The sequence below is a fragment of the Galleria mellonella genome, unplaced genomic scaffold, assembly GCF_026898425.1.
Source record: "Galleria mellonella isolate WM207_F2 unplaced genomic scaffold, CSIRO_AGI_GalMel_v1 utg57, whole genome shotgun sequence".
NCBI classification, from domain to species: Eukaryota; Metazoa; Arthropoda; class Insecta; order Lepidoptera; family Pyralidae; genus Galleria; species Galleria mellonella.
The window spans coordinates 1,569,762-1,596,955 of NW_026442119.1; the positions used below are offsets into that span (position 1 = coordinate 1,569,762).

Here is a 27,194-nt window from a genome sequence, read left to right on the forward strand (position 1 = left end):
ATTGATCTAATTGTAAGTGACAGGGGAAAAGGGATTGTTAGTAATAAAGATCTAGCCCCATCTAGGTCCATTGCTAACAACAAACCCTACTAGGTCGACCTCCACACAGTTCTCCCTGGAAACCATCTTGGTTAATTCTTGTGGAATTCGTCACTATATGTCACTGATCTGTTTCATCTTTACTTATTAAGCGGCTAAGCGGGGTTACCATCCCATTATCACCTATTAATGTTTAATAGTAGTACAAATAAGAAAAAAAAAAAAAACAATAAATTATAATATTCTGATCGGTTACATACATACATACATATCTGTCACGCCTGTCTCCCATTAGGGTAGGCAGAAACAATGGAATGCCAAATGCTTCGATTCAAAAAAACCCCCTTCGCTTCTTCCACATCAATCAATCTTTTCATATCTGATTAGTTACTAATTCCATTTAGAAATATTTCGGTTATAATTTAATTCAATCCTTGTGAACTTTTCATCATGTTCTAGTAAAAGTGTATAAATATTATGTATATCGATGCTATTATTATAGAAATGTACTCTTTCCAAAGGTTTTTGTACCATTTGATTTTTCGTTTTATATAACAATAAATTAATACAAGCACGGTGTGATAAACTGGCAACATGTCTGCCGCAGTAAATCAGAACTTCCTATTATAAACTGTGCATGTGAACTGGGCCAGTTATCCGGACAAATAGTAGATCTGCGACTGCAAGGACAGTAGTGACTTTTCATTTTACCGACTTCGAAAAGAAGAGGTGTCTACTTCGGCTGTATTTTGTATGTGTATACTCTTAATCTGTGTTTATGTTTTCTTTTTTGTTAATTGAGCACGGATTTTAATGACTATTTTAACTTTTTTGGATATATATGTTATATACGAAATATGTTTGCAAAATATTAAATTATTGAAATTTTTTTTTTTACACAAACTTGGGCGCTTGCACACAAACGTTAATATACACACACAGCTGCTCCTCAGCTATTAGCAGTAAAATGTACTGACTTTTTTTCTCTTTATTATTATTAGTTTTAACTAAATTTATTGTTTTTTCATTGTTGTTGATAATAAAGGATTTATCCATCTAAAAGTTGGATGTCAGAATAATTTTTAAGCTATATAAATTATCTCTAATGACCAAACTGAATCAACACGCCTGCGTGCTTTCGCAATAATGTCTCCGGTCATTCATCTAACTAGACTAACCACTGATCATCAAGATCAAGTTGACTCATGTTAAGATTACCGAAAATGACCTTTGTTTGCTCCATATTTTACGTAGATACCGTAGACATCGACGTTAATAGATGTCGCTTCTGCATATTTTGCGTGCAAATTTTCGGACCTGTTAAAGAAGTAATGTATCAAATAAGAAAAGTAACCGAAAATAGATGAAAAAGAAAGATTATCAAGTGACGATTCCGTGCAAGGTATATAAAGGTAGTATCGAGCGATGCTTCTAAGATGAAATGAAGACCTCAAAATTGTTACAAAAAATTAATATATGCTCTTGGCGCGGAATAGTAGTTTCTGGCGAAATACGAGTATAAGAGAGACGTATGTTCAGCAGTGAACGATAAATGCGACGATAATGCGCAACGATACGATGCGATGCATTATTTTCAAATTAATTTTAATAATTAAAGATTGCATCCCATAAAAAAAAACCTTAAATTGTGTAGAAACTAGTTACTTTGATATGTTGGTTACCAGAAGGAGACTTTGTACAAAAGTCGTTTGCTTGGGCACCCCTGTCCCATTCGTGTTTCTACCGTGAAGCAGTTGTGTTTGCATGACTGTTTTTAGTTCGAAGGAACGAAATACAGAGGAATGACACCTGAGTCCTCGGGAATGGAAACGCATCCGGGGTATTATGGACGAAACAGTATACTCCGTTATGTTCATGATACTGCTCATGTCTATAGGCAACGGTTACCACTTTCCATCAGGTAGGACGTCAGCTTGTTTGCCATTCTAAGTTGCATAAAATATATATATATATATATATATATATATATATATATATATATATATATATATATATATATATATATATATATATATATATATATATATATACAAATGAACAGATTTAGATAAAATTTCTGTGGGATTTATCTCTAAAAAATAAGAATTTCCCAACATATAAGGAACATATAAGGAATACAACATATAAAAACATATAAGGAAATACAACCGAATTAGAAACTCCCTTTTTCTCGTAGAAAATAAATGATAATTAATAAGAATAATTTTTATTTAAGTACTTGCGTCGTCTATTTCCATGTACTCGTATGTCTGCGACACTAGCCACGTCCATTTATTATAATTTGCTGCTCCGAAATTCGATATCGTGAAGAAGATCGATCGATGCTATCTGAATCGATTCAAATTATCAAATCCCGTGTCTATGTGGAGCAGATAAATCTATCGGAAACATTTATGACCCCATAGCTTTCTCTGCTTTCGCTTGTCAGACACTATCTAAGCTAATTATTGGAACACTTTATTGATACTATTTGGTGTGATTAACCCTTACTAATATGCATGTGAAAGTTACTAATAAATACTAATTACTAATATTATAGTTTAATTAGAAATTGATGTTTAAATGTTATCTCATCACGAGAAAATGGATGACTATAGCCGTGTATTCTTTATAAATGACTTAATTCAATAAAACCGGTTATTATGATTTTAAAACTAAAGTACTAAACCGATTTTGATAAAATTTCTATGTGACCAATTTGTGAGTATGACCTTTCAGATAAGAAATGAATTTTTTAAATCGGTTTAAAACTGATTGAATTATGAAAGAAAAAGAAGTCGGTTGAAAAATACAATCGAATTGAACCTTTTTTCTTTTTGAAGTTGGTGCAAAATAAAGAAAACCTACAATGTTTACAAAATATTAAAAAAATATTGAACATAAATTTGTTATTATTGAATAATGACTATTGTGAGTCATACTGTATTGTACTTAATTATTTACAACCGACTTTAAAAAGAAGGAGATTATCAATTCGGTTGTATTTTTTTTATTTGTTACCTTATGACTCCGTCAGTTATAAATCTATCAGAAAATATATATATTTTTTTTTATTTGAAAGGATATACATACCAGAGTGGTCCCAAAGAAATTTTATCTTATAATTGCTCTAGTGGTATAGTTTTGAAAACAAAATAAATATTTTCCTCACAATTGAAGTTAGTTTTCTTTGTGGATCACAATTTAAAATTTTTATTTTATTTTAAATTCTTCATTTTTATTTTCACTTATCATAATAATTTCGACTACTTATAGTACCTACATGATGTAAAAGTGGATTTCATATTAAACAACAGTTTTGCTTCTCTCTTCTAGCCAAGGGAAGAAAAAAGTTAAATGAGCTAATAGGATTATGTAAATTAATTTGAAATTACGCAGTATGAACAGAAACATTAACGAATTCAAAGGAGAGCAATCCCCTTTGACTTATTACAAAAGTTTAAAATTATTGCAATAACTGTGAGAGAGATATTGTTCAATCGAATGTCACAATTACGAGTAACATCCGATTTACCGGTTTTTATTCTAACAATGGACGCGTGAAATGTCTAATAAGTGCGGTTAATCGGGTGTCACGTGGTGTCGCTTGATGCTGATTTAACAGTCGAGTAACCTCATTATAACAGCTTCATTGCTAGCGATATGCCCTATCAGGTCGACTTCCACGTGGCGCCTCTTGGAAACCATAATGCTTAATTCGTAATTGATTCGTCACGGCAGCCAACTGACTTCATCTTCATGTATCATAACTTACTGGTTCGCTGCTAGTGTTACTGACAACGCAGATGGGATTACAATTTCATTATTATCTTATGAAAAAAAAAACCACGTTATATCGCAGTAGAGTCACTTTAAATGTCTACGAGTTAATACAGTTCTATAAGGTCATGTCTAGAGAATGATTTTTGAGAAAATTGTATCAATTATTGTCCGACTCTGTGGGGCCATTCACATTTATATACATAAAATTTTATATTTATATTTCCCCGAAATTATTATTGTATATACCATCATGAACTAAATAAATGCGAATATTTATTTAATTTGATATATAATCATATTATTTATGTTGATATAATAAATAAAAATTAATAAGAACGCCTGAATGTTTCAAATAGCAAAAACTTAGATAGACTTTTTTTGCCATATTATAGAAATAAGTAATGTCTTGTGTTAAACATTATTTATTAACATTAGTTAAATTAAACAATTTTGATATGAACCAAATGTTATAAGTGGATTTAAATTATAAATTATTTTTTTCTACTGATAGTGTTGTCGATCAGTTACCTAAAGTATCACTTTTGCTATTCTATTTCAACAGGCGTTGTAATAAGGTATATATTGTGTAATTAATTCATTGATTAAAATTGATAGATATATCTATACTATTTAATAATTACAACTGTTACTATTGTTGCGATGAAGAGATCCTTTTAACGATAAATTCGCTCATTAGTTAATTCTCGTCATCTTTAATTTTTGTTATTTTTTTGTTTTCTTAAGCTCCATTAAAAAAATTGTAACATGTTATCTACATACTATATTTTTTTACTGTAACAGTAAAGAGTATCTGCTTAACTGTTAGTTACCAGTCTTAGTTGCTTTTGAGGATATTCTGGGGATAAGAAACAGTGGTGACGTCTGGCACCAACAATTTTATTCAAGACGATTTATATTACTTATATATTTGTGTTTAATATATTATAAGTAATTTAAACATAATTTGTAGCTTATTTTAAAAGCTCAATCAAATTCTTATTTATTTTTATCAGGACCGATGAAAAGTTGTAGCAATCTATAATCGAGGTAGCTACACACTCAACAAAGGCCCGCTAGATGTCAGCCTCGGGCTCGGGCGGTCACTACGAACTATTGTCTACTTGGTAATGGACCTGTTGTCATTGAAAGTGATACAACATATTGTAACAGTTTAATGTGTCGTGACATGTCTCTATATTTAAATATGTAGGTCACAAAATTAATTATGGTCATTTCAACGAAATTTATTTCGTAAATTCTATTTAAACAAACTAGTGATCTACTCATACGATTATTTATTTTATTTTACTATACCAGCCGTTAACTGTTCACTCCTGAACATAGTTTCCCCCATAAGGGGGGGAGGGAGTTGCCAGTAGTTGGCAGGCGTGTTTGCACCCGCAGTTTGACTTTTGTTGATATTTTAAGAGGGACGCTGCTGCCCAAATTTCAACTATAAGCTCTCTTAGTCGACTCATACGACATCCACGGGAAACATAGGAATAGCCTATTCTATGCCGGGACCACACGGAATTTAATAATCATAAATAGTAAAATTTTCCATACTATGTCTGTACCTATTCACTATTCTATAGTTGACATTTAGCACCATTATGCAGTTATTTTTCTTTGTTGCATTCAACTTCAATGAGTATTGCATTTTTTAAATCTTAACCATAAGAATTCTGTTCTATTGTTACCACTTAAAACATAAGTATCTATTTGTAAATTTTCCTTTTAAATTAGTTTAATAAATGTACCTGGTAGTATAATAAATGAGGAACTAAAAAAATAATCAATACAATGATGATATGGATTTGTTATAATTAAATTAATTCGAGTTATATTTAAAAATCTATTTTATTCCACGTGAAAATTTAATCAAGGACTATGCAAATACCTACCTATGTATAGGTAATAAAATAAGACGCGATGATTATCAATGATTATCGTCATCATCAACATATCAGCTTTTAACTGTCCACTGTTAAACATAAGCCTTCTACTTGGGGACTTTTGTCAATAGTTGTCACGCTTGGCGAGCGGATTGGTAACCGCAGTTAGGCTATGCAGATGTTTTAAGAGGGACGCTGCTGCCCATCCCTCGCCCTTCCTAAGTTGCCTATTACGATACCCTCAGGAAAGAAAGGGGTGGTCTATTCTATGCTGGGACCAGATGGCAAAGTCATCATTAATTCATTTTAATAAATATTTCATATTAAAATTATTTTTATTTGTTACAGGGCAAAGAGAAAACAAACCGCGAAGATTTAAAAACCGACATACAGCACAGAAAAGAAACCTTCTACAGGGTTAGTAACAAATACATATTATAATTTAAATAAATAAATAATTGTAAACATAATTAGTGTTCCACAAAAAACTTACCTAATTTTGATTAACAATTTTATATGATGAACCTGTAAGTACATCGTTTCAGATAATTTTCGAAATCAGTTTACAGCTTATGTAATTTACCTCCTTCTTTTTGAAGTCACTTGTTGACAACAACTTTTATATAACAAATAAATTTTTAAATTTACATCAGTTGTCAATTTACTTCTTTAATTTTTAATAGTAAAAGGAAATATTATCAAAAAATAATTTTTTTTTCCAAATGTATATTTTTTTGTGTGACTATACAATTGTAATCTAAACTTATACTAATATTATAAAGATAAAAGATTTACTTTTTATATGTTTGTTTGTAATGGATAAACTCAGAAACTACCCAACTGACTTTAAAATTTTTTTTAAAGTCAGCTGGGTCAGCTGCAGCTACATTAAAGCTACATTTAAAAAAAAATATTAGAGATTTCTACGGAAATTACAATAATGTAACCCAACGTATCAAGAATTTGCATATTAAAGTTAATATAAAAATAATAATTTATCTTCCTATCTATCTACCCGTGCAAAACCGCGGTGGATAGTTGTATTATGATCAGTTAACCTGTTAAGTTGTCCACTGCTGAACAGAGGGAGACTTTGTACAAAAGTCGATTGCTTGGGTACCTCTGTCCCATTCGTGTTTCAATCGTGAAGCAGTTGTGTTTGCATGGTTGTGTTTCAGTTTGAAGGGTGGGATATGGCGTGAATTTACTGGGTGAATTTACAGAGGAATAACACCTGAGTCCTCAGGAATGGCAACGCATGGGGGTATCATGGGCGAAACAGTATACTCTGTTATGTCCATGGTACCGCTCATGTCTATAGGCGACGGTTACCACTTTCTATTAGGTGGGCCGTCAGCTTGTTTGCCATTCTAAGTAGTATAAAAAAAACAGCTATTTTCCATAGATTGTCTGGAGACACTATCCCAATCTAATTTTGAATATAAAATTAAACAATTTGACCCCTAGGTTGTCGTAAGATTCGATTTAGGCAATATAATACAATACATAAGGCCAAGAGAAAAGGAATTTAAAATAACTCTATACCAAGCCACTTGGGTAGCATGGTAATAGTATGCGATATTTTTTTATGTAAGAAGCCTATTCTCAGCAGTAGGACGTAATTTATTTATTTGAAAATTACTCACCACATTTACAGTCTCCCAAAACGTGTAGTGAGCCATAGATTTATTTTACAAACTTACAAATTTTGTACAACATTTTAAAAATATATCCATTTTGTCATTAAATATGTCAATATCTGGCTGCTGAGCAATCAGAGAATTGAGCAGAGAAATAGCTTGATAAGTAATGGGTAGTTGATAAGATAAACATCAAGTTATTCCTTTCAGGAGCCCCCTTCTGATGAGGATTCAGCAGTGTCCTCTGCGCCCGCCTCGTTGTCACCCCAACCGCTCAACGATATGTGGGTTAGTAATGTCTTATTCTACTAATATTTGGAAACTTTCCCTAAAGACTACAGCATGGGGTTCTTCAAAAAGAGCGTATTAAGGTTTTTTAAGGATCGGCAAAGCGCGTGTGATAACCCTGGTGTTATAGGCGTTCATAGGTTAACTATCAGACGGGCCTTATGTTTCTTTGCCATCATTGTACATAGTATGAATAAATATAATAAAATTGTAACTAGACCATGTGTGTACCTCTTAAAAAGGAACAGAAAAAGTTAAAAAGGAAAGTAACAGTTTTCTATTATCATCATATTTGTACCCTTATTCCAATTATACAAATTTTGGGGTTGACGTAATATGTTTTTATCCAAGGGTTTGGTTATAGTTTTACGCCTGGCTACTTGCCTGATGTCATCCCTCCAAAGAAATGTGAGACGAAACAAAAAAAAAAATAAGCCTACTACATTCTAACATAAGATATCCAAGTCCCAATTTTTTTTTTGGTTTTCGATTCTTTCATTCATGTTTCTTTCAGAAAAATATTTGAGGAACATTTTGATTTCACTCTGTATAATATTTTCTACAATAAAATTCTAAATCGATTTTGATAATTACTTTTACAATCGATAAGATTTATTTGTATTCGGACAAAGACTCACGTTGCAACTACTATAAATCTTGAACTGTAATAAATAGAACAGCGCGACATTACTACCAACATAACAATGAAGTATATTCACGTGATAATTTAAACAAGATAAACGTTATGATTTTTATGAACAACCATACCATAATATTCTACGACAAAAAAATAAACCCACATTCATTAAAGCGTGGTAAACAAGCGATCCTTTCCTTTTACAGATTGCCTGCCCACACGTTGTAGGTGCTTAGGTATTTACCATTTAAACATCTATATACATATACCAATTTATATATTTACATAGCCTCCACACTAGGTAAATATGTGAGGAGTAATCGACCTTGCATTTTAGAAGTCTGGGATACCAGACTTCTAAAATGTCACAGCGAGTGCAGCATACCTAGTAAATACTATACTTAGATATTTATCGGTGTACGGAGATTACATCATATGCATTGTGCTCCATTGCACGTCTACGGGCAATTATATATATAGATTTACTTTGTGGACGTTCTAAAATAATTTCATATTTGGTAAAAATATGATTTAACGAGTTTGTGTCTTCTTATTACGACATGCATCACGTCTATCAAAAAGAAAAAAAAAATATATAGAATGAAGTCTATGCAACGTAATGAATTTGAAAAATGTACATTATAAAGTAGCTAAATCTTATATAATACCTATTGATATTGATTTTGAAGGCAGTATTTCAGAGATATAATTATTATAAGTAGTTTACAACGCTACATATATTTATTTATCGTGTTTACATTTTTAGGTGGTTACATAGATTCATTTTCCAATTTCGCCAATATAAGTATAATGTCGACTCCTAAATGAAATAGTGATAATTTACTCGGATTTATATTTTTAACTTTTTTACTACATAAATAATGAATAAGATCAAATATCTTTTAATATTATAATATGGAATATTTTTATTACGATGAAGAAAATACTGGCCATTAAAATATGATTTTACTTTTTGTTATAAGAAAATGGCGGGAAATTTTTTCTGTACCTGTTTTGCTCAGTCGTACTTGCTTCGGTAGTAGGTACATATACTAACTTACTTGTTCGATTTAATATTACATTTTATTATTGTCAGTAAGTCTAGGTACTTAATATTTACCTATTTGGTACGACCAATTATAATAAAATATATATTAAGCGCAAGCATCAACTAAGTAAGCCACACTAATTCGTTTATAAACCAAATCAGCTCACAATCACCGTTAACAGTTATCGGTATTATAAATCTTATCCATTGATACCTACATAGATTCATGGGAAACGCCAACAACTACTTACCTTAGCTATAAAACTAGTCCATAGTCCTACGTCGTAGTATAACACAATCACTGTAACACCTCAATCGCTCGTTCACAGTCATGCGGGCAGTGCCGCGCGACAGCTGAGCGCGCGTCGGCGGCAGCACGCGAATGCACGCGCCTCGCTGACGAGTTGCGCGACGCGCGCGACCAGCTCGAGCTCATGGAGTTCAGGGTGTTGGAACTGGAGGATGCGCATCCTAACAAGGTGAGGTTACAGTGTACGCAGAGCCATCGCGTAGACCGGTCGTCGAATGTGTTGTGTTGTTGTGTGCGATGTAGACACGAGTTACCAAGGTTACGGATATGGGTGACATAGTGCAGGGGCTAGACGAGAACCTTATAAAGGTGAAGGTATAGTGAATGTACTTCAAGAGTCACGAGTGTTTTTTTTTTAATTTGACTTCGTCTTTTGAGGGTTTTTTTTTATTATAATAATTGATTTTGAGTGATTGGTAACGTTATGTGATTGCATGGTAAACTCAATGTGTCAAAATTGTTTTTTTGGCATCGAATAAATGTGACATGAATCGTACTTATTTGTTATTGTAATGGTAATATTATTCTATTCATAATTTTCTTCTGAATTGTGGAATGAAACATTATTTATATTATGAAGGCCATGAAGCTATTTGCGTGGTTAAATACATAAAAAAAAAAAATTGATTATTTTTATGAATGTAAAAAAAAAATGAGGAATAATATCCTTGAAATTATTTTTAAGTGTTAATGTTGTTTTTGTGTTCAAGTAAATTTACTACATTTGTCTGAACACAAATATATTATAACGTAAAAGAGATACGTCACAGTATTGTACTCCTATGATGCGATGGTATTAGTGCGGTCGTGACTACATTAATTGTTATTTCCTGCAGTAGTATATGGAAAAGTCATGGAAAGTCCACTATGTATGATAGTTAAGGTGTTAATACCTATATTGATATTAATAATAATAGTAATAAAGCAGTTAATTCCTTAACAAACAATTTTATACTAAACATACTACAGCATTTTTAAACGACTTCGAAAAAAATTCGATTGTATATTTTTATGTTTTTTTTTCTTTCATGACTCCTTCAGTTATAAACCGATTTGAAAATTGATTCTTATGTTTATCTAAATTCTGGTACTTACAAATTAGTTTCATAGGGATTTTATCAATTTAGTTGTTTAATTTAAAAGCGAAATGTACTGGTTTTGCTACAATTGAAATCCGATTTGATGGATGAAATACCTTTTTACTCCAAAAGGGATCATATACCAGAGGGAGACTTTGTACAAAAGTCGATTGCTTGGGTACCTCTGTCCCATTCGTGTTTCAACCGTGAAGCAGTTGTGTTTGCATGGCTGTGTTTCGGTTTGAAGGGTGGGATATGGCGTGAATTTACTGGATACAGAGGAATAATATCTGAGTTCTCAGGAATGGCAATGCATGGGAGGTATCATGGGCGAAACAGAATACTCTGTTATTATGTGATGTCCAGTATACTCCATGGTACTGCTCATGTCTATAGGCGACGGTTACCACTTTCCATCAGGTGGGCCGTCCGCTTGTTTGCCATTCTAAATTGTATAAAAAAAATATTTAATCTTAAAATAAGATAGCTCATTCCACTTCTTATAAATCAACTTTCAAAATGTGTTTCCGGTTTTTTTTCTTTATTTATTTAGGTATCTTTGTATATAACAATGGAAGATTGTATATTTTGTACGTAATTCCATAGTGACATCACTGCAATATGTTACATGCAATTGTACTCATATTGCATGCCAATTATGCGTCGAGTATAAATAATGAAAAATTATGTATTCATAACGCATAACCCTATTTATTCAGTTCAGTGTTAGACTTCATAACAGTTCGTTTCACAATAAAAAATTATTTTGTACCTAAATTCATATAAATTAGAATTTAAAATACAAACCAAGTCACGGTCGTTCAACAATACGAAAATGGTATTCGATGATTGAAAAGGTAACGTAACACCTTCGCAAATTTCGGATATTCATCTGGGTGTCTATTTATTGTTATTTTATTAATGTAACTAATCGAAATTTTTTTTAATGGGTGATAATGGAATGGTAACCCCACCCGTGCTATAGGTATACACCGGTGGGGCACCAGTAAAGGATGATAGGTGAGGATGAAGCAGGTCAGTTAGCCCATCGTGACGAATTCAACAAGAAATGTTCACGATGGTTTCCAGGGGAAACCACGTGGAGGTCGAGTTAATAAGGCATATTGCTAGCAATGGGGCTGTCCCTTTCCCTCTTCCAATCGAATATTAAGAAATAAATAAGTTTTTTTTTCCTGAGAATTTGTATGGAATCGAATCGAAAAAGATTTTTTTTATTATAATTTATTATATAGGTCGTTACAATAAATACAATGCTTTCTTGTAATATATGTACACACTCTTAAATCTTATCATTAATGGAATTCGTTATCGACTATGATAACATTCTAAATATATTTTTTAATAATCAAGCACAATCTATATGGGATAGATAAAATATGATATACATACATATATTTGGTATATTTTATTTGTAAATTAACAGTTTCCCATGGATGCAAATTATACATACAAACTCTATGTATGTAAAAAATAATTAAATGACAGTCAAACAAATACGTAATGTAATCGTTTAGAAGATGTAAGCGGAGAAACAGACAGACGCGGTCTGCGATTTGTTTTATATTATTTATTTAAAGATACATTAAAATTTTAAATACATATAGAAATAGTACATTTTTTTACTGCCAAAATCGGTATTTTAGTTCCTAAACATATAATGTCAATTATGTGGACCTTAATTGCCTGTTACGATAGTGTAATCCTGTATTAGGAGTAACCGGGTAACGAATACCTGGGAGCAACATCCAGAAAATCCACGTCGTAATTAATCTAGAAAGTTCGTTTTCTGGGTTTATATCTATTTTTTTTTAGTGGATGATAATGGAATGGTTACTCTGCCTGCGCTATCGGTATACACTGGCGGGGTACTAAAGAGGGATGATATATGATGATGAAGCAAGTCAATTGGTCCATCATGATGAATTCAACAACAAATCAATCATGATGCTTTCCAGGGGGCAACCGCATGGAGGTCGACTCAATAGAATATATTGCTAGCAAGGGATTGCTAATCTGCATTACTAACAATTCTGTCTTCCTTCTTTACATTTATATTAAGTTCTATTAAGATTTTTTTTTATACAACTTAGAATGGCAAACAAGCTGACGGCCAACCTAATGGAAAGTGGTAACCGTCGCCTATAGACATGAGCCATGAGACAGAGTACCATGGACATAATAGAGTATACTGTTTCGCCCATGATACCTCCTATGCGTTGCCATTCCTGAGGACTTAGATGTTATTCCTCTGTACCCAGTAAATTCACGCCATATCCCACCCTTCAAATCGAAACACAGCCATGCAAACACAACTGCTTCACGGTTGAAACACGAATGGAACACAGAGGCACCCAAGCAATCGACTTTTGTACAAAGTCTCCCTCTGGTCTGAATTGAACCTGGGATTACATCTATGCAAAGCGAAGTGCTCATCACTGTATTAAATTTCTTTAAAGTCACTAGAAGGATAGACACAAAGATCGATTAAGTATATTGCATGCAACAGCTAAGTTGCGTTCATTCTTAGACTCTTTCGAAACAATATACGTATAGTAACTGGGTTTAATAGGTACAATATACTCCTAGTTGAGCGACTATCACCGCTCCGCTGTCACTCTTAAGGTGAAGGACAACAATTTTATTGTTCTTTAATAATATGCTGAGATGATATGATCAAGTGATAGGAACTATGTATGTGCGTGTTTCATGAGTTAGATTCCTCGGGTCTATCAGTTTCATCGGTCGGGTAGATCCGACGTCTCGGGTCAATTTCATTCTAAGTCGAATTGTCGATATTCTAAATTAATCGGTCAGGTCAATTTAGGATATCGACAATAGATCGACTTAGATGCTAGAGACCTGGCCGTGAATTTATATTATATATACGAAATGTTTTTATTTTTACATTAGGAAGAAAGAATATATATATATATATATATATATATGTATATATATGTTTGCTGTCGTCGTTTGTGATGTCACGTATAGGCACCACAGAATATCAGCGCTGTAGCAATTAAATTGCTGCAGCACATACTGAGTGGTGATCACGTTGGCAATAATAAATGTAAAGTTTTTTTTTTAATTCATAATTTATGTAACTTTTTGTTGCTGTCAATAAATGTTTTCTTTCTTTCTTCTTTCATTTTTACATTAGTTATTGATACTTTATAATGACTGATAATGGAATGGTAACCCCGCTTGTGCTATCGGTATACACTGGCGGGGCACTAGTGAGGGATGATAGGTGAGGATGAAAGCAGGTCAGTTAAAAAAATTAACCAAGATGGTTTCCAGAGGGAACCGCGTGGAGGTCGGTCTGATAGTGTTATTAGCATTGGAGCTGTTGGATCTCCATTACTAACATTTCCTTCCCCACACTTATTTATATTTTTAGTAGTTTTTATCCTTACTAATATTATAAATGTGAAAGTGAATTTGTTTGTTTGTAGCCTTAACAGCATAATCAATTATTATAAAATTTGGTATACATGTATTTCTATATGGGAGGGAGAAAACTATAGGTTACTTTTAACCCGGTTCTTAAACATATTCCGGTTACGCGGACAAAGTTGGGTAAAAGCTAGTAAAAAAATAATAAAATAAGAACAAGATTCACATTCTGTTTTTTTTTTAATTAAAAGACAATTTTATTATAGTTTCTTACTAACTTTACTAACATCGAATTTAGTTTATTTATTTATCTACTTTTTATTGTGCCACGTAAAGAAAAATACAATATCAGCATTTTCCTACCCTTATTCCAATTATGTATTATTTGTGATTGGCGTAATATGGTTTTCTCTTCCATTCTTCTCTATTCGTAGTCACTTCCGCATTTACTCCCAATCTGGCCATATCATCTTTCACATAGTCGATCCCTGTCTTTATAGGTCTTTCTCTGTTCTTATAGCCATCCACGTTCATTCTTAATATTTTACATAGGACATGCTTCGCCTCACGTGTCCGTACCAGGACAGACGGTTACTTCTTAATTTTTCTATCAAGAAATATAACAACAAAGAATAATACAATAATAATTTAATATTGCCGTGTATGCCCCAGTATAGAATGGACCATCCATTCCTTTCCCGTTGGTGTCTTAGAGGCGACTAAGGGAGGGCGAAGGATGGGCAGCAGCGTTCCTCTTAAAAGATCTCTAAAAGCCTAACTACGGTTGCCAACCTACCTACCAAGCGTGGCAACTACTGGCAAAACTCCCCCTATAGGGAAGACTTGACCAGCAGTGGACTGTTAACAGTTAATGGTTGTAATAATAAGAAAAACAAACAAATTAATATTAAAATTATGTCGTCACATTTGAGGTATGATTCTGGTATATATTGTCAAACAATCAAAGTTTTATAGTAAGTAGTTGAGATTATTTAGATCAATATATACTATGATAACGTTATCTGTTATTAATATTTTTATTGCACAGCAATCTGTTGACACGAGATTTTAACTTGGCGGATTCTAATCCAGGCTCTTAGTTATCAAGGTGAGCCGCTTATACTGTACTGTTTACTTTAATGTGACTATGACTACACAGAATAATAATAGGCAGTGAGTAAAGTATGTTATAATATTATTATACTTATAGACATTGTCTGTGACTCTAGCTGACCCGGTTCCATATTTCTTTATTTAAAATTTTCATCGGAGTATTATGAATGTTTAAAAATGTAATTAAATCGATTCGGTCATTCTCAACTGATATTTTTACTAATATCGTTCTTTGGTCATCGACTAATTTTTATTTATCTATTATATATAAATTAATAACCTAATCAATCAATCAAAAAACTAGTAAATTTTTTTTATACAACTTAGAATGGCAAACAATGTGACGGCCCACCTGATGCAAAGTGGTAACCGTCGCCTATAGACATGAGCAGTACCATGGACATAACAGAGTATACTGTTTCGTCCATGTCCCCACAGGTATCATGTTTGCCATTCTAAGTTGTATAAATATATATATATATATATATATATATATATATATATATATATATATATATATATATATATATATATATATATATATATATATATATATATATATATATATATATATATATATATATAGAATTCAGTACATTGGTTTCCAGGGGATACCATGTGGAGTACTATCTGAAAATAGGGTTGGATTATAATTCCATCTGGGCTTCCGCAATATACCTAGTGAGTATATATGTGTGAGTAATAATAGATGAAAATGAAGACAGTTCAGCTCATCATGGCGAATTCACAACAAAGTTACGAATTAACCACGATGGTTTTTAGGGACCGTATGGAGGTTGACTAACCTTTTTATTACTAATAATTCTTTCCCCTGAAAGTTAGAAAGAGCCATACTCCATACATTATGATATATGCAGTATCTACTATTATTTATACTATAATTGTACACGATATATGTCAGATAGAGTCACGACTTATAAAAGGCGAAATTAAAAGAACGAAGAGTACAGAACAATGACTGCAACATAGAATATATTAGGATTAGAATAAAATAACAAAGTAACAACATCTTACAAAATTATTGTATGTAGTGGAGTAAAGAAGAAAGGGTCAGAGTAAGATCATTAAGTCAACATTGAAAAAGTAAAGTAAAACAAGTATTTTATCGCTAAATCGAATTCAACTTAAACATCGAAATACTATCTGAAACATAATAAAGTAAACAGATTGTTAATTTTTTATCTTAACAAAATTAGTATGGAATAAAAATATATAAAGTCTACAATTGCAAAAATCATCGAAATCGGTACCGAATTGTGAAATGTCGTGTAACATTTAAAAATACGGTCGTATCGAGACTCTTTTCTATTTTGAAATATGTTAAAAATCATTACTTCATTCAATTTCCAAATTATCATAAGAGGCAACTAAACGAACAAAGTACAATACATCAGTTAGGTATTTGTATATATTTGTTTTTAAATAATTCCCGTGGGAATATCGGGGAATGTAACCTATATCCTCTTTTGAGGTTGAGGAATCCGTACGTGGTACGACTGATATCGAGTTACAATGTAAACCGCCCATACGTTTTTACACCTGAGAACAAGAAAAACCCACATTTACATTTACATACTTTACAACCATTTTAGATTCTCATTATTGCAAATAAGTCAATTAAAATGTATCTGATCATGATTAGAATAGTTGTTCATGTCATCGATCTATGTATTGATAAATATACATAATTCTTTTTTGTAATATGTCAAAGTATAGTAAAATACAAATTCACAATTGTCAGAAATACATTTTGAATTACTAGAATCACAAAGTTAATATAGAATCATCACCTATATTAAATATAATATATAATATAAATCCTATTTGTCGCAAAAAAGAATTGTGAAAATCGGCCCTGAATTAGAGACGTGATCGTCTAACACAGTCACAAACCAGTAAATTTTGCTCCTTAAAAAATCCGACTTGATAGATGATGAGTATGGTTGACGTAGCAAAAACACTTACCTTTATTTAAAAGCCAAATCACTAAATCGGTTTTGATAAAATTCCTATGGGATCAATCTGTAAAATTTAAGTAAAGAAAAGGTTTCCAAATCGGTTTACAAACGACGAAGTTTTGAGGTAACAAACATAAAAGTATACAATCTATTTCAGAACTTCTTCCTTTTTTGAAGTCGGTTGAAAAACTAGATGAAATAAGAACCTATTTGGAAGTTGTTAAAAAATATACAATGCTAGTGATTCAGCCCGGCTTTGCACAGGAAGATAGAATTTTCTAAAATAATTAATAGCTTATGTAGCTCGTTGCTTTTTTAAAATTGGTCCAGTAGTTTTTAAGCTTATCGATTACAAACAAACAAACAAAAATCTTTCTTCTTTATAATATAAATATAGATTTAGATAGGCTGACTATCTAGTTCCTCGGCTTATTAACGAACTACTCACCGATGTACGGCATAATATTACTATTAGCAACATCGAGTGTAAATTAAAACAATATCTCTTGCATGATATTGATACAAGTTAAATAGTTTTAATGTATTTAGCATTAATGTAAACCTACGTAGTTTCTGAATGCTAATGTAACATACTTAATGTAATTCTGTATTTTTGTGATAATAAATAAATAAAAAGAAAAAAAAAATACTAAAGACAACGTTAACAAAACTATTATTGAACTTCATTGAACAACAGTTTGTATTCGATCGATCGGTTTGACATAATCCTACACGTGTCTAATGGCCTACCATCATCAGTTCAACAAAAGCTTTTAATAGGTGGGAGCCGGAATTTAAATCCGTATTAGGTGGTACGCTCGGTGACTCATTAGACACCATAGAGGCCTCTGTTACCCGCGCACATTTCCTGACCCACTCAATTTGTATTCTATAGTATCTATTAACCATCGCTTACGTATAAGAAGGTATCTATTCTCGTAAAAATAACGGTTCGTATATTTAATAATGTTTCTAACGACTTATCGGTGTTATTTTGGTCGTGTATGAGGTTTCTGTATTGTCAATTTAACGTCTTGTTTTACTCTGATATTTTGTTTTTTTTTTTTACATTTTTCCTACAATAGTGCATTGTATTTTTCTTCTTTCGCCTATTGTCTTATTTTATTTCTAAATATAAATATTTTTCAATGTTTCTATGTAATGCTTGTCTTATGTTTATCTCAATTTTTTTTTATCAACTTTTCTATCTTTAAACCGTTCTATATGAAATTTTTTGTCCAAAGGTTTAATAAAGGAAGGAAAATAGCAATATTATTACAATTTTTTTTAAACTGGTTATTATTTGTTTTAGTAATTATTTCTTAAAGTAGGCACTTGTAAGCACTAAGACGAATTTAGCAAACTATCAATCAAGTAATAAATTGTTGAGTACAGAAAGTTCAGCTGTTCTTTGCTAAATATAAGTATCTAAATATTTATATGTGTTTACACACTTGCGTGAACCAGATTAATAAAACGCTTTATCGCTAACGTTGCCTGAATGTATTTGATCGATATTGTAACAGCTAGTGGAGGTGTAAATTTGCTTGCTTTTCAACGCCCTATAATAATTTTAAATTGTTTTTTTCTTTTTGCTAAAAAAAGTATACTAAAAAGAACTTAAAATGCTATTTCTATCAATTCTCTATACTTTTTTCTTTTTTATGTAAGAACACTGAAGACTTTTTGCGTAGTATAAAATTGCATGTAATGAAACAAAATCTGTTTACTGCGAGCAGATTTTGCACGATTCCATATTTGAAATTCAAATATTTTTAATCTACCTTATGTATTTATGAAAAATAGTGTTAATATGATTTTTAAAATTTATAATCATTTCTTAAATCCTATTATATTCAATTTCCGTTAGAAAAGGATATCTGTATACGTGAATAATGGAAATTGAACGATAGTTTGTCGTTTTCGACAACTGTTTCGACTTCATCCCTTCATCATTCCCTCTGAAGAAGATTTTTGGATGAAGTAAAACAACTATAATACGACATATGTATATCGTATTATATTTATTTTAAAGTAATAATAGTGATGAGATATTAGTCAATATAAATTTTTTAACAGATTAAAATCTCAGTTTTCTTATCGATCAAAATCTAATTGTTTAGAATAATTATTGAAATATTAATAATGTTACGTAGAGAACGGTTGCTTAACCATTTCCTTTGTGCTATTAACGTACTACAACATCCGTAATGAGTGGCATTTGTTTCCTTATGTTGTTGTGTATGTACATTGCTTAAGGTTAGCACAAAGAACGTTCAGTAACGTGCTGCTACAATTGGATTTTATAATATTTATAATGACACTGCCATGTATGAGCAAATGTGTCTATATACAAGTCACCTTCTGAAGTCGTGATCGCTATTTACATACCTATATGTAAAATTCTGGTAATATTTACATAATGATTATCATATATTAGACAATAACATATAATCGGCCAATGTTATTGCAATACAAATATAAAAGAATCTATTAACTGATGCGACATACATTGTGTTGAATTCCAGTATTCTCCAAATTCTAAATTGTTTTTTTTTTTGACAAAAAATATTCAGTCAAACTGTTACGAATATATATAAATAGGTCAAAATTGGTTCAAAGCCTATACAGGAATACAGTAATAGTTCTTTATTTGCGAAGTATACGTTCCATGAATATGCCGTGAATAAAGAAACCGTGAATATGGAAAGCCGAACCATTTATACAGCGGCAATAACATTTGACAACATACTTTAGGCGTTGTTGTAATAAGGTCTGTTTTACTTTATTATTAGAACACCGAATCCTTTTTATTAAAATGCACCGATTAGATCCGTGAATAAAGAAATTTTTAAACCACGAATATAGGAATTGAGTCACAATTTTTCAATCCGCGAATAGCAAAAGCGCGAATAAAGGAAGCGTGAATAATGAGCTTTTACTGTATTAAAAAAAAAAATATCTTCATTTCCTATCATATTTTGCGACCAACAACCGTATTTTTTTATAGTCTATAATACCACGTAATGTTACCATGATTGCAACATAGCGACATACAAGTATACTTATATTATCATATTAAGCGAGCAATTGAATCGCATTGTGATTCTCAGTCATTTAAACCCGTATCACAGATTATATAATAGTTACTACCGTACTACGTGACCCGTATTATTCTCAATTTATATAATTTAAGTACCGTGTAGGTGTCTTTCAAGTGCTGGCGTATGTAATACTTTATTTTACGACACTCAAGTATCTTCTGAACCTACCTGTATCCTTTTTGCTCTATATATCTTATGTTTTATATACGACATCGGTATATTAGATGAGAAACAGCTGAGGTTAAATTAAGTATTTTATTTTTGTAAATTTTTATTTCACTCATCGTCACAAAATAGTCTAAAGACTTTAACTCCTCATGGGTATGAAAACTCTGTGTTTTAGGAGTCCGTGTCCTCTTTTATGTTGTTGTATTACGTTTTAAGTGAAACAAATAATATGAAACAGAGTAATACTAAAAATTTAAAACCATAAATTACAAAAAAAACCTATAGTTTTAGGGAAATAATAGTTTATGGGTTCAGTGACAGTCGTATGTGATGGAAATATATATATATATATATATATATATATACTTATATATGTGTGTGTGTGTGTGTGTTTATGACATGTGAATGAGAAATGTAAAAGTGTGCGTATATGTGAGAGAAGATGGGTGAGTATGAATGTATGTATGTAAATGTATTAATAAGTAGTCATACGTCTATGATATTGTGTTATATAGTTACTAATTTACAAAAGTATTAATTCAAAAGCAATTCTGTCTAATGATAGTCTAAATTGAAAAACCAATTTGAGAGATTATTTTTAGCCCTATAATGTGATAGAGAATGAAGATTTATAATTTTATTAGTATATATTGAAACTATGGAGTATGCATTTGTGATTGTTCGGAATTTGGTTCGGAATTTACTAGCCAAAATACACTTAGAAAAATATATCAAAAAGTAAAAACATAACTGTTAAAATTTCAACATTATACTCATTACTTTTTAGAAATCCTCTTCAATATTTGCTTTATACATGTCATATAACATATTGAAGTATCAATAATGATATATATACTCGTATTATGTAGGTATTGTCCCTTATAATTTTTAAAATAATATTTTTTTTCAGGGTGCTAGGGATAACCTAACAGACTCCGACTCAGGCTGCGTGTCCCCTGGCTCCCGCATCAAAGACTCCGCTTCACCAGAGCTCAAACGGATGGATTCAGGGTACAAATCGCCCCATACCCCGAGTAGTCCATGCAACATTAGGCGACACTTAGGCACACCACATGATGATTTTAAAGAGGACTTTGCGAAAGCACAAGTCTTGGCCGATATTTTAGATAGAAACTCAGAGAACAGTGATTCCTTGAAAAGTAATCCAGTCAAGGAGCATTTAGAACAGATGATCCTAAATGCGGCGTCGGCAGAAGACAGATCGTGTTTAGAGCAAGTCTTGATGTTGCTGTACAATTTTCAAGCGTTGAGCAGTTCTGTTAGCGAAGATGAATGCTATCAGGTTCGTATAACGGTTATATAACTAAAAACTTTTTTCGATTTTCTTGATAATAATAAATAAATTGATTATAAATCAAGGTAGTATTTCTTCATAAAGTATTCGATATCCAAAGTACTCTGTTGTTACTACTTAATAAAAGTTACTTGATTTGACTTAACAAAAATAATAACTATTTAATTAAAAAGTATTAGCATTAGTTAAAGTTTTTCTAGTTAATACATATATTTTACTTATATTATTACTGTAAGGCCTGACAGTTATATATACATAGGAATGTACAATGTACAAGAATAACTAATAAAATCCATACTTTGGCGTTAGAACCTTTATGGATCCAATTGTCATTAAAAACGTAATTATTATGTACTCATTGATCATTAGTTTTGACATTATAAACATGTTTCAGTAATAAAGAAAATCTAAATTTATTTTGTATTTGTAGACAAAACCGAAGAGAATATGTGATCTGAAACCAAAATCCGAAACTGACATTCCATCGCACAAAACTCAGAAAGCAATCGCGACAGTCACACCTTATCAACAAAAAGGCCTTAAATGCGAATCGCTTGAGAGTCTCTGTAGCGAAGAAAGGAAACCCAATAATATACTACAAGAGAGTGGAATTTTCGAAGGAGTCGAAACTGAGTCAAAAAGTACTCAGACTGATGTCAACGAAAGTTTCGAATGCACAGGTGAACTAAATACTGAAATACAACGACTGAATAGTATTAGAGAGAAACTTGAAAGGCAAGGTGTTAGAAATAGGACATTAACTAGTAAGGACGATGGAGACAGCCTGGAGTGCAGGTGCGTGAAGTTGGGGAAGAAACATAAACAGTATTACGAGAGGAGGCTAAAGTTTTTGGAAGGAAAGATCTCTATTTATGAGGCTGCGCAAGACGTCAAAGAATCGAAGCTAGCTCAGAGGTTACAGAAGGAATTTTTGCTGGAAAATAGGATACAGGTAAATGAAAATATCATGTATGGTGTACTATTATTTGATAATATCGGTCTACAGATTTTAATCTGGGTATTGTTTTAGGATCTCGAATCACAACTTTTGGTACTCCAAGACAAATATGAGAGGTTAGAAGAAGAATGTTGCGAATTAGAAGAAATTGAAAATGATACTCGTCTACATTGGCAACAGTAAGTTGTTTTACGGACATTTTAAGAACCTTGAGATGTTTATTTATATAAACTAATGCTATTTTATGCATTAATTAGTAGTGTTTTAAAAGACCTTTGTATATTCATTTTAAATTAAATTTCTATTGTTAATTTTGTAAATTATATTTTTCAATCAACCCGAGTTGTTAACATACCTATTAATGTTTATTTTGAAATTATTAATGTTTTTATCTATTACAGACTTGAGATGGACTACGAGCTGTGTTCAGCGCAATTAAGAGATATGACAGAGCAAAGGGAATGTTCTAGAGCCCAGGCTGAGAGGCTGATGGCTGAGCTCTCTAAAAGGGAATGTGCTTTAAAAACTAGAGAAGTAAGTCCGACAATTATTAGATGCTTTTTATAATTTGGGAAAAGTAGAGATCATAGAACTTCATTTCTTTATATCCTGATCTAAATAATTTCATTTTAAAGTACATAATATATACGCAAGGCTCCAATGCCAACTAGTTATAATATTATCACATGAATATTATTTTTTTTACAAGATTGTGTGTGAACTGTGGATTAAATTTTTTATTTTTTTTTCAGAATGAACTTCTCACAAGGTTAGATAAACTTGAGAAAGCAGTGCCTGCGTTAATAGCGTGGAATGTTGTGCAAACCATTGGAGCTAGCTTATCTTCTGGTGGACAGGTAAGGTTTATATTTCTGTTGCTGATGACTAAATTGTATATCAATATTTGAGAATTAATTTTAATATTCGTAAAATACATTTTACAACTAAATTTTAATTAACAATGTATTATGTAGGCTTAATAGAACTTGGCAATTAATTAGAAATATTTATATCTTTCTTCTCATTACAATTAATTTGATTATTTTCAAATCAAAATATAATACTTAATTTAGTAAGACTCTGCTAGATTTGATGATATTTCTAGAACAATAGAGAATAATAATATATTTATGTAAAATAATTTTCAGCGTATACTCATGAACCGAATGTGCCCCTATAGTCAAGACACGAAAGCGTTCATATCTCAGGTGAAGCAAGAGTCACATAAAGATCAAACTTGTGGAGCGTTAGTTGCTTGGAATGATATTAACACATCACCAGCCCCCTCGGTGATGGAGTTACAACAGCAGATAAGACAGTAAGTAATATCATTGTTTTAGAAGGAGTTTAGTTATTTGTTACTAAATCACGCTAAAACTTGATATAGATAGACCGTTTTTTAGATTGGGAACACTTTTTATACTAAAACCACGAGATATATCTAGTAACAGAAACTTATCGTGCCTTTTGGGTTACCACAACTAGAATTATGTAATTTTGTTTTGTAGATACAATTTTTTATACGAAACACAACAAAAAATTATTGTTTTATGAAAGAAGTGAAAATACTAATGAGTAATCTAGACTGTACTATCACAAAGTCTGTCTTTATGCTAGGTTGCTTACAGAGCAAACATAGAAAGTCAATGGCTGAATGCTAATGTTTTTTATCTATATACATCTCTATACGGCATAGTTGTCAACTGTATTTAGTAATAAAGCGTCTTTTATTAAAAAAACTCAAACATATTTTTATGTTACTATAATACTCTAAATAACTTTTAGAACATGAATATATATTGAATTTTATTGGATTTTCAAAAATAATTCCAAATTGTAAATTATTATTTGTAATAAAGTGTAAAAGGTTATTATTGTCATTTTTCAGACTTATAGGCGAAAAGAAGCAAATAGAAGAACAAACAGCACAATTAAGAAATACTCTTGAAGCAAGAGTAAAAGATTTAGAAGAAGAATTGGAGACAGCTAAGAGACAAGTTGCGGCCACTGTTTGTGGTGCTGAGGTTAAGAAAGAAAAAATAGAAGAGAAGATCCAGGAAATAGAAGAGAAGATCAAAAAGGAGAAAGAAGATGAGCAGGTGAGTTGTAGTTATTTTTAACTACTCAAAGAAAATTATGTTGTTGTATTTGTATTATTATAGTTTTTATACATCAACTTTTAGTAATTTATGTTCCAGAAAATATTAATTTCTTCATTATTAAATATTTTTTTCAACTATGTCTATTAGATTGTTGTATTTTTATGGTTAAATACAAAAGTCAAAGAGGAAAATCAAAAAATTCTTTATATATTAACAATAATATTAACTCCATAGTTTTCTAAAAGTGGGCTATACATATAATTCGAAAGTGCAACTATAAAAAATAAACAAACGGTTGTAGCAGTTTAGAGCATCTTTGATGATATACTTCACAAGTAGACCGTAATAAGCATGCGTGAACGTAACACGAAAACTGTTAACCATGACCATTCCTCTGTTGAAAACTCAATCGAATTGCTTCATATTTGAAATGTATGTAAACTTAAATTTTAAAACACTAATAATAAACACAAATTAAGTAGTGTATGAAGTTATGATTGAAATTTAAACTTGCATTTATTTAACTGTTTATTGTGCCAGCCTTAACTTTAATCTAAAGGCAAAAAACAAACAACACGTGTTTGAAATGAAACTTTATGATTTATTGTTTATTTAAAAAAAAATTCCTTGTCAAATTTTTTTCACAATTTCTAAGTTATTTTTTATGCAATATGAATTGGTAAACAAGTCATAAGGGTAAACTCATTAATGGAAAGTAGTAAATTTCACCTAAAGACATGAACAACCCTATGGATATTACGAAATATATTGTCATGCGCATAGTATTCTTTCTGCAAACAAACTCCCTTTGGAGGGTGCGTACTGTTAGTGTGGGGCATTTGTTAAATATAAAAAAAAAACAATTTTTTCCTACATACAAGTTATTTATTTATTTTTAAATAGTATTCACTACACGTAACTTCACTTGCATAACAATTAGTTTCTATTTTACTTGCGATGCATGAGACCCTTGTTTTAGGGTTTATTGAGTTTTGATGGTGAATTCATTTAGTTAATTTTCTGGCCAGACCAACGGTTAGAAATCAATTTCATTAGAAGGCAACAATTTGAATAGCTGAACTGAGTAGCTGTGACTGTCAAATTTAAGAATCATATGGGTTTATAATAAGCATAATACTGCTGATTTTGGAATTAAATGATATTACAATTTGGCGGTAATATGCATATATGTTAAGGGTTATAACAATAAAGAGAAAATTTTATTATCCGCAGTTACTCGTTGACCCAGCGATGGGTAGTAAGATTCGTGCTCTGTTGATCAGCGAACAAGAGCTGAAAAACAGGGTTGCGGAACTTGAACGAAGGGAAACGGCGTACTTGGAAATGTTAACTCAAGCGGACGACATGTGGGCTGAAATGGAAGGAGGTTATAAGAAGAAGATTGAGGATTCACAAGCTATGGAAACTCAGCTGAAAGGAAAGGTAAAACAAATTTGTCTTTATACTGTTTCAAAATTTTATCTTTACACTAATTTAAAATATTTTAGATGTAACAAAATTTGTAAATGAAAATAGCAGGTTATAGGTGATTTTGCCTTGCTTTATAATTATGAACTTTTTTGTCTTTTTTATTTACATGTCGTTTTTCTTTTTAAGGGACCAATAAAGAAATTAGAACAGTTTTCCTTCATAAATTTAAATACGTGTATTTATGTTTCTTATGTAAATTTATTGTTATATATAACAAAAATTCCAGGTCAAAAAACTAGAATCAGAACGAGATCATTGGAAGAAATGTCTCGAGCCCTTAAAGAAGAAGTTGAAAGAAGTAGAAGAGTCAGAATCTGGTATGCGTGTGGCCCTCGAGAAAGCCGAGAGGGACACTCAAGTGCTGAAGACGCAGAACACCAACTTAGCAGCTATGTTCTCTAAAGCCGATGCAGAAGCTAAAAAATCTGAAGCAGCATTTAAGACCCTTGATGCGAAATTTAAGGTAACATATACATTTTATTAAAAGCATAAAGAGTAAACTTGATGATTAAATTCATAATTAGATATAATCAATTCTTATTATAGTCAGATTTTCATTTTTTATATATTTGAAAGTAGATAATGACAACACCAATGAAAAATTATACTTCTAAATGGCGTATCAATATAAAATACATACACCATATTTTAAATTAGACTTTAGCTTGCGTGATGCCGGTTCAAACATACAGACAAACAGACGCAAAATTTCTATTAGTTTTTATTGGTCTTATTAACATTCCTCATATCGAAAAGTAGTAAAATTCACATCTATAGAAATGAAGAGCCCCATAGATATCATATAATATCATGTGGCGTCCATAGTGCTCA

The 27,194-nt window shown here is 31.4% G+C and overlaps 1 protein-coding gene across 4 annotated transcripts in view; it reads left to right on the top strand.

Annotated features, from left to right (window-relative positions):
- The window catches only part of LOC113509814 (axoneme-associated protein mst101(2)-like), a 187,620-nt gene that overhangs the window by 155,491 nt on the left and 4,935 nt on the right, over positions 1–27,194 (top strand). For all 4 annotated transcript variants that reach the window (XM_052899371.1, XM_052899370.1, XM_052899369.1 and 1 more), the window contains 12 exons: positions 6,066–6,134; positions 7,568–7,645; positions 9,660–9,809; positions 21,408–21,800; positions 22,243–22,764; positions 22,843–22,949; positions 23,172–23,304; positions 23,523–23,627; positions 23,919–24,088; positions 24,659–24,869; positions 26,106–26,315; positions 26,590–26,826. In XM_052899371.1, the coding sequence (XP_052755331.1) occupies positions 6,066–6,134; positions 7,568–7,645; positions 9,660–9,809; positions 21,408–21,800; positions 22,243–22,764; positions 22,843–22,949; positions 23,172–23,304; positions 23,523–23,627; positions 23,919–24,088; positions 24,659–24,869; positions 26,106–26,315; positions 26,590–26,826 (2,385 nt within the window). The remainder of the gene's footprint in view (positions 1–6,065; positions 6,135–7,567; positions 7,646–9,659; positions 9,810–21,407; positions 21,801–22,242; positions 22,765–22,842; positions 22,950–23,171; positions 23,305–23,522; positions 23,628–23,918; positions 24,089–24,658; positions 24,870–26,105; positions 26,316–26,589; positions 26,827–27,194) is intronic.